Below are 13,371 nucleotides of genomic sequence, written 5' to 3'. Positions count from 1 at the left end.
CGGGCATTCCTAGGGCTGGTGCTCCGCCGTACAAACTCTGCGGATCATAAACCCCCCCCCCCCCCCCCCCCCCCGGGATCACCCTCCATCTGGAGCGAGGTATGCCGGGGTCCTACGGAGTATCAGTACGAGGAATGTGAATGCCATCTGACCAGGTCAAGAGAATTCTATTTGATTTTGGAGCGGAGACCCATTTCGTGGCTCGATGGAGAAAATATCCAGTGGCTAAGCTGTAGTGTCTTCCGTGGGTTCAGACAACTGAGCGTCGCCGTGTTGATGACAACCTCAGTGTTCATGAGGGTGTATTCGACAAAGACATGACCGATGAAGGCAGCGAATAAAAGCGAGCGTCCACGTCGAGTTCGAGCTGCGGCCGTGTCATGTAAGGGGCCCATTCCTCGCCGACCAAAGCCGCCACAGCCGCGACAATCCTGACTCCCGTCCCATGCACGAAGCACACCCTTCTGACCTGATGCAACAAGATGCCGTAATAAGCCAAGACCACCAACGCCGCCTCGTCCCTCATCTTGAGCAACCTGAGGTAATTGACGTCGAAAAACACCGGTATGCCGGTGATGTTGTTGAACGTCGCTCGACTCTCTGTGCTTTCCAGGAACCCTGAATGGATCAAGCGCACCGTAGACAGCAGGGTCGCGATTCGGGCACTCGCCTCGGGACCGTCAGCAGGCTCGCTCGCAATGTACTCTGAGAGCGACGCCAGGGCCCTCGTGGACGGAGAACCCGCCTGAGGGAGTGGCGTCGGCGGCGGCGTATCAGGCTTCGGGCCCAGCATTGGCTCCAGATCGCCAGCCCGCAACCAGTCGATCGCCTCGATGGCGATAATCAGCGCGCCCTTGAGCAACTCGAAGATCTCGATCATGCAGGTGATGACTCCATGAGGATGACGTGTGTCGGGATACGTGTCCAGACTCAGACGGGAGAGCTGGATCGCGACGATGATCTGCGAAAACGCGAACAAGGCATGGCAATTAGCCTCCGTGATGTTGTTCAGTAGGCCAATGTAGCTCGCAAGCGCCTCTTGCTGGTACTTTTCCGCCGTCTGTACGAGGTCCGCCGACTGCATGGCGTCCTTGTCGAAGTGAAGCCTGTGTTGCGCTGCGATGGACAACAGCCCGTGTAGGAGGAAAGGATGCTGAAATGCGTGTTTGGGAACCACGTCCCTCCACAGCCGAACACGCACCGGGTCATGGCTCATGACGGAGTATGTGTGTACCGCGTAGAAGTACATGAGCTCGAGTTCGCGCATTCGCGTAGCCTGAGACGCCTGAGCCGTGCCCGGCGTACTCGTGCTCGCCGAAGATGTGGGTTGAGCATAGTTACACGCTTTCGACAGTCGACTGCAATTGTGGCACACCGGACGCTCCAAGCCACAGCGAACTTTTCGTTCTTTGCATGTTATGCAGCCACCACGGGTTTTGTGGTAGCTTTTCTTCTTTTGCATGGGCAGCTGGTGGTTGACTCCGTAGCCAGTCGTTGTTTATCTGACGGTAGCACTTTGGCTCTCCACGCCGAAGAAGCCGAGAAGATTAATACGGCGGCGAGGTGTCTAGAAGGTCAACGGAAAATTGCTGTCTCCCTTACCCATGGTCGATGTGAACTCCGAAGATAGAGGAGTCGAACCTCAAAGTCTCGTACAAGAAAAAGCGACTATATGCGAGAACCCCAGGCAGCAACATTCTTCTGGCAATTCTCAGACGTGGTCGAACTACTCAATTTCGTGTTTAAAATGCCGTCTTGGCCGGTACAGCCACACTATGGACCTGACAAAGACGACTATAAGATTTCCAGTGAAAAATGAAAATCTATTTCTTGCATACGTTGTGTAGTTTCATTCGTAAAATGTCGCTGTAAATCGAGACAAACATCATTCAAGCTAGCTTTCTTTTATCGTGTGTGGCTATCTGTGCCCCCGGTATTCCTCCCATCTTCTGCCCGAGGTCCACTGTCGTGTCTCGGTGTAGATACACCGTTATCAAAAGACGGTGTAAGGCCCTCCGAGTCCTGGGAGCCTTGACCCTGAGGCATAGTTAGCGCTCCAGCTGCGCCAGTGGGGTTTTCTTCGCGCTGGCGATCTTCCCTGAGCGGGGCCAACCAAATCGCTGCGACCGTTTCTCCTTCAGCTGGACTGTTCTCTGCGATAGATTGAATGGCAGCAGTGGGTATGCGCACTGGGGATCTCGGGGAGGCAGGCTCAGCTGACGGCGGAAGCCGGTTCGCATATCTCTCAGATTCACTGATCGTGAGCGAACCTCGTTGCGTTCGCACGACATTGCTAGCAGGGCTACTGGTCGGAGTACCCCCAATAACCCTGCCCGGAGTTCTTCCTTCGACAATAGTTGGCGTTGCGTTCATTTCGTCAGGAGACCACGTCCGGCCTGGGGAGGGAGCCGGAATGACAACCATATGCTGAACATCTTGGTGCCGAGAAGACTGCTGGAATTGAGGATGTTGGAGATCCGACGTGCCCAGGTTGGCCATATGAACAGCACCATCGTCTGGTGTCTCCTCATCAACTATGTCGTCCGGCGACCACGTTCTGTCGTTATTCTTCGGGGCCGGTATAACGGTCACAGGGAGAGGTACAACAGAAGCATTCCCTCGATTGCCAAAACGATCCCTTTGAGCGGCTGCAAACGCCTCTAGTCGGCTCCTCAAATTGATATGCCGATCTATTGGCGACCGTCGTATCCCACTCGAGATTTGGGCATCAGCAACCTCTGCTGGTGGTTCGGCTCTCCTTCGCTTAAAGGGGTTAGGCATTGTCTGCCAAATGTGTCGGGCATTCGCCTCGTCCTTGCGGACAGCCGACTCTAGAACGATCTCCTTGTCCGCCGAATTGCGTACCGAGTCCGAATCTGATTGCCGGGTATTGACTCTGGCAACCGCGGGCTCAGCGACCGTTCGCAAAGCCTGGTGGAGATTTTGTTGGTAGTTTGGTGAAGGGCTGGTCAGATTGTGGTACCGAATGGCGTATACAGTGCTAGCCGCACTTCCAGTATCGCTTCTGCTGGGAGGGGCAACGACTTGCTCTGGTCGCATCACCTGGCCATTGTTTGTCATGCGGTGGCTGGAATCGAGGGCATCGGATCCTGTGGTGATGCCGTCTCGCGGTGCACCCTTCCGCCTCTTTCGTAGAGGGAGACGACTACGAATGCGCCTGTATCGAGACCCAAAAGTTTCTGCCATGCCTTTATGGTGAGGCCCATCCGAATCATTGTTACCATCTTGACCTCGCCAGTTCGCATCCTCCGACGGTGTCATGTTCAGCATTTCATCTCCGTCAAATATCTCTCGTCCAAGAATACCATCTTTTCTCTCATCACGCTCCAGAGACTCGATCCTTTCCACCCACTCCCAAACTACAACGCTCGCCGCTGCAGCACCAACCCAGCGAATGTACTCTCCCCAGCCGGCCAGGTTCGGCTGCGCGACGTCCAAGACGAAGAAGACCACAGGAATGACCACAGACACAAGTGACAACACAGCCACCAGACAAATGTTCTTCATTTTCGGATGCCAAAAGGCGAAGCGGCGCTTGGACAAGCAAAAGTAGAATACGCACGAGGCATAAATGAGTGAGATGGCCAGTTCGAACAGATAATTGAGAGCCGGGATGGCGTCCTGGAATTTGCGAGGTCGGGTCCTTGGATTCCCATTTCCACTGACGAAAGAGTCGAGAATGCTGAAAATGGTGTCCAACGATACCATCACGAATCCAAGCCATTTGATAGCCACTTTCTCCTTGTGTCGGGGAAACAGTCGAATGAGTGTCTGTACCTGCGCTAGCCACAAAAACGTATCCGAGATGATGCGAACGATTCGAATTTCGAGGCTGTCTACAACATCATCGACCAATTGTGATGAATCCATGTAGCCCTTATTGTACTGTTCTTCAGCCACCCGAAATGTATCCGCGGTCGCGATCGTCAGAGATATGGCGACCGTCACTGTAGCAATCTTTTGAAGAAGAGGCCTGCGACCAACACCGACAATGGGCGACGACCCATACGAACCTCTTATGGCGCCTCGCCCACCTAAGAATCCAGCCCCGCCACCGGGACCGCCCACATAGAACGTCCTCGGCGTGATGAAGATGAGGATGACGAGAACATAACCAATGACCGTGGCTGTAGCTAGGGCAAAGACTTGAGGAGATATGGAGGCATAGAAAGGGTTCTGGAAGCCAATGACAGAGGAGTTGCCGGTCGTGTCGGGGCTGATGATCTGGTTAGGATTGTCGCAAGGCTGCTTGAAAGTGACTTGGGCGCTCAAAGTAGTGGTTGTGTCATTCCCAAAGACGAGCACGCCTACCACGCGTTAGGAGAGTTCAGCACAACAGGGTCCCGGTAAACAGACCTCCACTGGGTAGGATCAGAGGCGTGCACCATGCCGAAGTTGCTGTGGGAGCCACAGTGCTCAATTGGCCCCATAACTGGCGCGCGGTGATATGAGCATCGTGGGACATTTGACTACCGTACTACCGTTTCCAATATACCAGTGTCAGTCGATTGCTCGACATGTTTACTGCGCGAGGCAAGCGAGAACGTCGATCGTCGGGGTGGATGAGGGCACGCGCGGCGGCTTCTCGTGGAGGGTTGACCAGTAACAAAGAAAGAGTCAGAAGCAATGAACGTCACGCCGGGGGAGGTGAAGAACCGACGTGACGTCTATCCAACGTGTTCGAAAAGGGATTAAGGGAACTGCGGCGGCGTGGATGAGGACTGATACTGTACTGTAGGTACTTGAAGTCATGGACGTGGGTAAAGAGTTTGTTAGTGAGATACGAGGCACAGAACTAGTTACACGTACAAATGGCGCAGGCGACGCAATCGACTTCCTAGTCGGATGTAGTGCACTAGTAGGTACAGTAGTAGTAGCTAATGGATTGTACTAACCTTAGTTGGTCTAGATCGTTACTAACTTACCACGTTTCTAGATCCTCCATCCTTCGTACCACCTCATGCAGGAGGCCCGCCCAGGAATCTAGACCTGGCGCCTATCAACACCAAATCCCTGTAGAAAACTTTCACTCTACTCCCCCTGAAAAGGTTACTGAGTGGTGCGCCCCCTGGAGTTGAGTATGCCCTGAAGCGCAGGCCGATGGCTAATGCTTCACGTCAAGCATGCCAAGCGGTACCTGATAACATTACGCTTTCTTGATTTTTAGACTATTTTGGTTATTTTCCTTTCTATATCCATAACGAGCTGAGATCGTATGCAAGCTGTCATGAAACTCATCAGTCATCAGCCCCAGCATGGAAAATCATGGTTAGCAAAGTGAGATAGACTCCTCGCTATGACATCAAGTTACGCTTGTGATTACCAGATCCGTGCCAAATGCTTGATACTTTGGAAGTAGAGACGCGGATGGAGATGAGATAGATCCACAGAACCGTTGCTGGGTCTCAAACGTTACCAAACCCAAACGTTTGATTGCCATTCCATTGCATCTGATTGTAATCACGATCGGTGATGACCTCGAGCATGTCTCGAGTCCCGACGGTCGGGCCAATGCCACCAAAGCCTTGGTCAACAGTAGCATCGTCGTCCTGAAACAGATTGTCGAGCGGCAAGGCGAACCAGTCCATTGATAAGGTCATGGCCGGGTCCAGATGAGAATCATCGGGCAAGGCCGAGTCTGCAAGCTGACCCTCACCACCAAAATTCGGAGGTGGCACGAACATTTGCGAGGTAAGTTCAGCCATAGGCCGCGCTTGAATTTCTGCCAGAGGGTCGTCAGTATAGAAGCCTGCATTCAGATGGTTCAGGTTGATATGTTGATTCGATGCTTGTTGCTGTTGTGGCTCTGTGATTGCTTCTTTACCGTGGGGTGATTGTGGGCGGGAGTGTTCGCGGCTGGGGCCCGCCGAACCTGTACCGGTTTGTTGGACACGTATCAGCGTGCGCTTGACATTTCGAACAATGTTTTGAACCAAGCGCGAAGTGGAGGAGGCGAGATGCACATCATCGACGACCTCTTGAGACATGGAAACCGTGATCTGTTCGAGTCGTTGCAAGCATTTCCGTACCAACGCCTCGTGAGTGCCCAGGCTAAATCGCTACAAAACACCGTCAGCCCTTCGTACAGAAATAGAACAATCACACTAGATGGCTTACCTTCAGAGTGAACATGATGCCAGAGAGGCTGCGGGAAAAAGTACGGACAGGCGCATCTCTGAGGAAGCCTTGACCTGCAATACCATCGACCACCTCTCCAAGAATGTTCAGGGCCGCGTCGCTGACCTCATCGATGTAAAGCTTGTTATCCTCGGCGATCTTGAGCAGCGTTGCCTTGCGAATATTGGACCCTCCTTGAATCCAGCATTCCACCACATTTTGAAATCCTAACGAATTGATATAAAGACGAGCATATTCGTATTCGATTGTGAGAATGCTTTGCATGACAGGGTGAATCTGATTTTTGACAGAGTCGAATTGAGCTTTCCAGCCGTTCAACAGTGGTGCAAAGGTTGCGATGGAATCCTTGTACTTGCCGCTCGAAATCAGCTGCTTCGTGAACTGGTGAGAAGAAAAGATCGCGCGATTGGCCTGGTTCATGATCCTAGCGATATGAACCCAACATTCCTGCATGACATCAACCGGGTGTTTCTCCAAGATTTTGGTACTTTGATCCCACGTCGGGTCTCTTTCCCACTCCTCAACATTGAGCGAGCTTTGCACACCCATTCGGCCACTGGTTTGAGCAACGTAGACAAGGAGCAAGTTCCGAATCCGCCGCTTGCGAGCACATTCAGAATCTGGCCCGTGATTGTGGTTACAGTTGAAGTGATTGGTATCGAAAACCCCGAGTTCGAATGCAAGACTCTGAGCGAGGCCAAGGAGCATCCAGGACATTCTGTCGGCACGCCAGGCTGGCTCCAGCCAGCTTGCATAAGGGAGATTGTCGTAGTCTCGAGTAGCCATAGGTTCGTCGTTCTGGCCAGGGGGCTTACCATTCATTTCGGAAGACATCACAATGCTTCGATCCAGTAATCCTTCTTCGTCGTCACTCGGTGGAAAGTGCAAAGCACGTGGCTGCCAGTCCGTAAGTAACAATAGAGCTTCGATGGTGCCTAGGGTGCGAAGACTGCCTTTCCAAGTGATTTGTCCGGTCTCGAGCTCACGAATCTTAGCCGTAGTGCCGGCACCGCAGAAACCACCACCGAACTGCTCCTGTCCCCACAGCAGACGCTCCACTTGACGACGAAGGTTGTTCCACAACTTGCCGTGAATCTGATAGGATCGAGATAACGCCGCATGTCCGGACAAGCGCATGTGGCGAGAAGCGATGGCCAGAATGGCCAATGCCAGGATTGGCTCATCGATCAGAAGTGCTTCGTGTTTGAGGGGCGAGCGATAGTCATCAAAGACAATCGGTGTCATGGGAGCCAGATGTGTGAAGAAATATTCGACATACTGCATGGCTTCCCACGCTGTGAACCAGCCATTGCGCACAAAGCGCATTTCTGACCATGCTTTGAGACCTGCCTGCTGCTCTGCTTGCTCTTGAGGTGTGAATCCGCTAGCAGTAGGGGCAGGAGGACCACCGTGATCGAGACTGGACAAAGTTCTCTTTCTTCCACCTCTCTCGGAATGCGGGCTGTCTTTGAGGGCCGGTGTTGCACCTTCCGAGGCGTAGGCTGCGTCTACCAGAAGCATGATGCTATCCTGTGTACTTGAGACTTGTCCGCCGAGGGTCGCAACAGCGGCTTGGCTATGCAATTCGACGTCAGAAGGCTTTCGTTGCGCCGATGGCTGAGGGAGAATCGAGTCCGCCGGGCTTCTGCCTGAAGTTTCGCGTGGTTGAGAAGTGTAGGATCGCTTGGAGCTTTGAAGGGTCCACGATGGTGTTGCGAAGCTATTACCAGACGTTGAGGGAGTTACCGAAGCTGGCGACTGTTGTGTGCCTTGTCCAAATCCAAGACCAGACATTCCACTCCCCACGACAGACGTGTCTCTGAAGTCCTCCGCCGCCGTGTCCCTTGATGTATCTCTTGCAGTTCCATCTGACCGCTTCTGTTTCTTTCGCGTTGCCGCAAACTCGCATGTAAGTCGTTCACGTAGACATCGCTTGCATGGCGGCTGCGACGGCGCATCGACACCTAAGTAACAGACTGGTGAGCACAAAGAGTTTCAACCGGGGCCATTCACAACTTACTACCCAGATCACACTTCACTTTTCTTTCGCGGCATCGCTGACAGGCTTGGTACCCACGGCGATGCTGTGGTCGGTTATCAGTGCGCGATTGTGTCGTACTGTCAGCTCCGGGCTCTGGGGAATACGAATCCGCCTTGTAGAGGCCAGCATGCGCTAGATCGGCAGCAGGAACTTGGCCAGGATAACTGTAGGCCATGTTCTGCGCATACACCGGTCGGAGGTGATGGGAAATAACCGCAGTTTGAGGTTGAACGACTCCCGAGGCGCCGAGATAACCGTGCGGTGGAGGAAGCTGTGGGTATGGAAGTCGATGCGGATGCGGATGCGGACGAGGGTGGAAGACGTGTGGAAAGCCTCCGACGACGGCTGTTGCTGGACTCGACGCCGCGGTGGGAGGAATTGCAGGGCCGGGATTGGGGCGGCCAGGACCTGGTGCGCCCAGGGAGCCTGCGTCCAGGGCGTTCACTGCGCCTAGAAATGCCGACGAGGAGGCCTGTGGTGCCGGATCCTGGGGAGGTGGGGGAGGCTGGATACTCGCAGCACTAGCCGTCGTTGTGCTCGTAGGGGCAGATGTCGCCGCGCCGAAGCTTTGCGGGGCATCTGCAGGGGTGTTGGGTGCCTGGAGGATGTGGTTGGTAGACAATTCAGATCGGTGACCGGGTTCATGCGACGCCATGGGATCTAGTTCAAGTGAAGAACTTACCATCTCCATCTCTAGCAGTTTTAGCAAGTCGTCAAAGTTGTCTTCTGGCTCTTGCGCTTGCTCTTGATTGATCTCGTCGGCCCATACATAGCCATGGCCGGCACCTTGGTTATCCATGGTCTCGGCTTCACGGGGTTATGGGGGAAAGTCTGTGAATTTGAAAAAGACGACGTCACTCTATGAGGCCTCATTGTGAGGATACGACGAGATTGAACGACTATAGACCGGCTCTGGCCTTCTCTAAGCGCTCCAGCAAGCATTTGCACGGGTGATGGGTGAGCAGACTATGAGCTGGGTGTGCAGCGTGTGAAAAGGGTGCTATGTCGACTGATTGTGAGTCTGCAGGCCACCGGTAGGAGGTAACCAGAGCTCTGTTATGGTTGATATTGGGACTGTGTCTGCCATCAGGAGTATCCAGAAGTAGGTGTATTGTAGTAGATGTTGAGGTCTTGTCACCTGCCAGGTACAGTATAGCCTCTCTTTGAGAGCCTATGGTCGTGTTTCTGCTGGACCCCCAACCTCTACAATATAGCAACCTCTTGTCAATGATGGTGGACAATGGAGAAACCAGGAGTGTAACAGAGTAGATTCATCTATCTCCCTGTAGTGTCTTTGAAACCATGCCGATAAGACACTCCAAGAGCTGGGGATGTGGAAACAAAGCGATCATTAATGTCTTTTTCCTTGGGGCTAGCGAAACCCCCATTAATCCTCCCCTGATTGCTGTCCGCTCCAAGTGCCGATGGCAGACTCTGAACACTCTCTTCGCTGTCTCGACGTAGTGGCTCTGGACCCATGCGACCTCCCAGAAGACCCCGAATACCTCCAGTCCGTGGTGGAAGATCACCCGTGCCCGCAGTCAACACATACAGTAAGTATTTCAGGTTTGGTAGGGTATGCCGAATGTCGAGCACCCTCAACTGCGCCCTATTCATCAAAAACTCAATGTCCTTGTTCAAAAGAAACACCCCGTACTCGAACTTGTAGGGCACTGTCGTGGGATGCAAAGGATATCTTCGTTGGCTCAAGCCGATCGAGATAGGGTCAGAGATAAAGGATGAAGAACCGTACGGTTCGATCGGATATGGTAGAGGAACGGAGAGGTACAGTGACAAATGGTGCACCAGCTGAGCGGAGAACCCCAACGCCGCGGCGATTTCGTCCCGGTTAGTGTCGTTGTAAACCGAGTTCGGTAAGTGAATGCCGCGAATGGTAAATTGAAGAGTACGGCCTTTGATCGGTTCGATGGGGTAGATTGTGAGCAGTGCTTCACAAATGCGACGTACCTGCCCAGTCGAGTCTTTGTCGGTCTGCTGCAGTAGACTCTCAATCTCCTGGCAAGATTTGGTTCTGTCTTCAATTGACTTTCTCGTCTTGGTCAGTTCTTCGCGGCACAGGCTAAGGGCATTTCGTCGCTTGGTCAGTGACTCCTGCTTCTCGTCCCTCCGTTTTGTCAACTGTCGGAGATGCTTTTGTTCGCTGGCCAGTGCTGCTTCGGCACGCGGCTCGTCACTTTCCAGCCTTGACGGGCCTTCGTCATTGACGCTGAACAAATGCGAGTCTGCGATAAGCTTGTTGATATCCTCTTCTAGCTGCGTCCTGACATTGATGGCATCCTGTATACACTCATCTAGATTGGCCAACTGCATCAAAACATCAAAGGACACGCCAGGCCTCGCTGAGCCTTCCTTGTGATCAATTAGATGGTCGGACCCAGAACGTACATCGGCCGGAAGGTCAGTGAAGCTGGTGTAGATGCCATCAGAGAGATGCAGGAGAACGCAGTTTTGTGGTAAGGGATGATGGAAGTTTTCGAGAGTCCGGCCAATAAACTGTAGCGATCGGAGGTTGAGAGCAAGCTCGACAAGGAGGCAATACTCATCGGCGTTGGAGGCTTTGGCCCAAACACGTATAGTCCCTTCGTCGGAACGAGCAACCTGAGAGTCGGTATTGTCGAGGTCGAAAAAAGCAAAGCTTGGATTCATGGAGCGTTCAATGACCTCACTGATGTACACTGGCTCGGTACTGTCAGGAGAGTGTATTGAGATCCAGCTATCGGCCAGGCGGTCCACGACCATATCTTCTAGTTTTGACTGGCGTGCCCTTGGACTTGCCGAAGTCCAGTGTAGAGTGCTCCTCCTGCGCATCCTTCCTGCCCGAGGTCTGTCTGTCTGTTTCTCATTCTTTTCATACGAAGTGGCTGCTTTGTGGAAGGCGTTCGGAGTATGGGCCTCACCGGTGACAGAAATCAGGTTGGTGAAGGAGCGCGACTGGGGCAGAGACTGCGCATCGCTCTTCAGCGCGCGCTTAGATGGTGAGGTGAGGTTGTATGGCGCATCATCATCGGTGATTGTCTTCGCATGCTTTCGAGGACTCGGTGCAGTCACATGGAGGTTGCGCAGTGAGATACCATGGAGATGTCGGAGTCGGCGATTCTGGGGGTAAATTAGATATGGACACGAGCATAGAAACAGTTGCAACTCACCCATGGATAGAAAAAGGGTTTCTCGTTGCGAACCTTGGGTGTCGCTTGCGGAGGGTCATGTTCATGGTCATCCATTGCCTAAATTAACGATGCCGACTGCATTTCGTGGACGCATAGCAAGCTCTACTGTCTGGTGATGTCCCGAACAGGAACAGACGACGACTTGCTGCTTCTGCACAGCGTCGGGAAAGGCGTAGGCTTGAGATTTGCTTTTCGACGGGCTCTGCGAGTTCACATTGCGACACAAAGAGACACAGGATTGATGGTTCAGTGAGTGTCACCATATGATGTTGTCTATGCAGCCAATCGGCAATGCAGCAGAGAGCCCTGCATGATGATTTCAAGGTTGCCGGAAAATGGGAAATTCCGGTCCCGAACAGTCTCTGCATCTCTTCGAGCGCGTCAACGATTGGCACAGGGCTTTTGAAATGCATACCCCGCAAGATCAGACCACATGGTAGCTTTCCAATGTTCCTGGGCTGGTCTGGTAAGTAGCTTCATTCCTACTCCGTATACAGGGAACAACCGAGGACCGCACGCAATCCCTCATCTTCACGCCAAAGGCACAAATGAAGACATCCTGGGCCTGGAAAGGCTCAGCCCAGGATGAATTCAAGACAGTGGTGGTAGGAGAGGCATATCTAGGGCAGAAGATGCATCTCAAGAACAGTGGAGGTGCCCAACCTGGTAACCTACCTACAGGTACCACCTGTTTTTACTCGTAGTACCTGGCCATATTGGTGCAGCGCTGTGGACGCCGCCACACTGTGTGGCTTGAGCGCGAAGTGGCGCTGGATGAGGTCACTGTGTCGCTCTTTCGGCTTCCCCTTTCTTCAGGTGTCGCGACTCCTCCCGCCTTCCTCCTTCCTCGTGTTGACATTTCGGATTTATTCTGACAGCACACGAAATCTGTTCGCCGTGTTTTTAAATCACGTTGCTCGAGCCTTGCTGCCTCCTCGTACTCGTGCGGATGGTCTATGCCATGATCTACGTGCATTCATCTCTGCTTGCATGCAATTTCTCCAGCCCTGGGCACATACACGATACACTGATCTGCGGAGAGCGTCAATCCACACGGACAAGGCCACGCTTGGATGGCAACCAAATTAGACTCACGAGCTCGGATTCAATACAGATCGGCTTTGGTGGTGCGTTCAGCACGATGAATCTACCAGCACGAACACGTCCATGGTCCATGAGGGCTGGACACGTGTAGCGTCAACGCAGAAACAATTTGGCTTGCCGCAACTTGACAGGTTTGACACCTCCCATCCACACCCTATTTGGCCACAACACCTGCTATTTACACTTTGTTTGGCCAACTGCCTCCCTACTGTCGCCGTTCCTGAATCTACTTGCAATCTCCTTTCCCTTTTCGTCCTACGTCAAGACACACCCTCCTGAAAAAAACCTTCACGCAGTCTAGGTAAGCTCATCTGTCGTCGGAGCAAGGCATACGACGAGGAACCCGACCCGCTTCGAGAACCCATTGTTTAGAGCTCTACCCACCAGCTTTGTTTCGTTGCTCCCTCGCAGCTATACCCAGGTTTGCCTTTCCCAATAGTGAGGCCAGATCTGCTTCAGTACTTCAACCCTTTGCATACATAGATGCAGAGCTCAGAGCTGACCAGAAACTCGATCATGACTCCCTCGTTCAGCCTTGCCAGGATACCTGTCGATTGCGACTTACCGAAAAAGAACAAAACTGCGCCGGAGAGAATGCTGAACACCACCCAGACCAACGGGATGACCCTCCGACCAACGGGATGGCGCCGCTCCTGGAGCAGAGCTTATGACCTGAACATGGCAGTTGTCTTGACAGCACTCCAAATGCGCTGTCTAATCTCCCTGAACTACCCGTCAACGGTCCGTCAACGAACTCATCATTGACCAATAGCGTGGCTCCGCTTATAACGGGGGGCGTTGGATACCTGGGAAACATATAGTTCGAAGTCGTCCACATCATCTTGTCGACTGGTCAAGGAGTCGTTCATTGAAATCCCC

The 13,371-nt window shown here is 53.0% G+C and overlaps 4 protein-coding genes across 4 annotated transcripts; all 4 read right to left on the bottom strand.

The window, feature by feature from the left end:
- Positions 1-292: 292 nt before the first annotated feature.
- PV08_02171 (uncharacterized protein) lies at positions 293-1,606 on the bottom strand (the record flags this gene model as incomplete). The annotated part of the gene is made up of 2 exons (XM_016376531.1): positions 293-1,398; positions 1,603-1,606. 2 exons carry the CDS (start codon positions 1,604-1,606, stop codon positions 293-295), a joined length of 1,110 nt encoding a protein of 369 aa, XP_016241807.1.
- A 299-nt stretch (positions 1,607-1,905) lies between these two features.
- On the bottom strand, positions 1,906-4,486 carry PV08_02170 (uncharacterized protein; the record flags this gene model as incomplete). Its single annotated transcript, XM_016376530.1, has 2 exons — positions 1,906-4,328; positions 4,378-4,486. The coding sequence occupies 2 exons, from the start codon at positions 4,484-4,486 to the stop codon at positions 1,906-1,908; spliced, it is 2,532 nt and encodes an 843-aa protein (XP_016241806.1).
- Positions 4,487-5,426: 940 nt separating this feature from the next.
- On the bottom strand, positions 5,427-8,999 carry PV08_02169 (uncharacterized protein; the record flags this gene model as incomplete). Its single annotated transcript, XM_016376529.1, has 3 exons — positions 5,427-6,080; positions 6,139-8,123; positions 8,180-8,999. 3 exons carry the CDS (start codon positions 8,997-8,999, stop codon positions 5,427-5,429), a joined length of 3,459 nt encoding a protein of 1,152 aa, XP_016241805.1.
- A 476-nt stretch (positions 9,000-9,475) lies between these two features.
- On the bottom strand, positions 9,476-11,442 carry PV08_02168 (uncharacterized protein; the record flags this gene model as incomplete). The annotated part of the gene is made up of 2 exons (XM_016376528.1): positions 9,476-11,317; positions 11,368-11,442. The coding sequence occupies 2 exons, from the start codon at positions 11,440-11,442 to the stop codon at positions 9,476-9,478; spliced, it is 1,917 nt and encodes a 638-aa protein (XP_016241804.1).
- Positions 11,443-13,371: the final 1,929 nt, after the last annotated feature.

The sequence above is a fragment of the Exophiala spinifera genome (genome assembly GCF_000836115.1).
Source record: "Exophiala spinifera strain CBS 89968 unplaced genomic scaffold supercont1.1, whole genome shotgun sequence".
In the NCBI taxonomy this organism is placed as follows: Eukaryota; Fungi; Ascomycota; class Eurotiomycetes; order Chaetothyriales; family Herpotrichiellaceae; genus Exophiala; species Exophiala spinifera.
The sequence above is the reverse complement of the archived record's forward strand: the minus strand, read 5'-3'. Positions and strand labels throughout refer to the sequence as shown.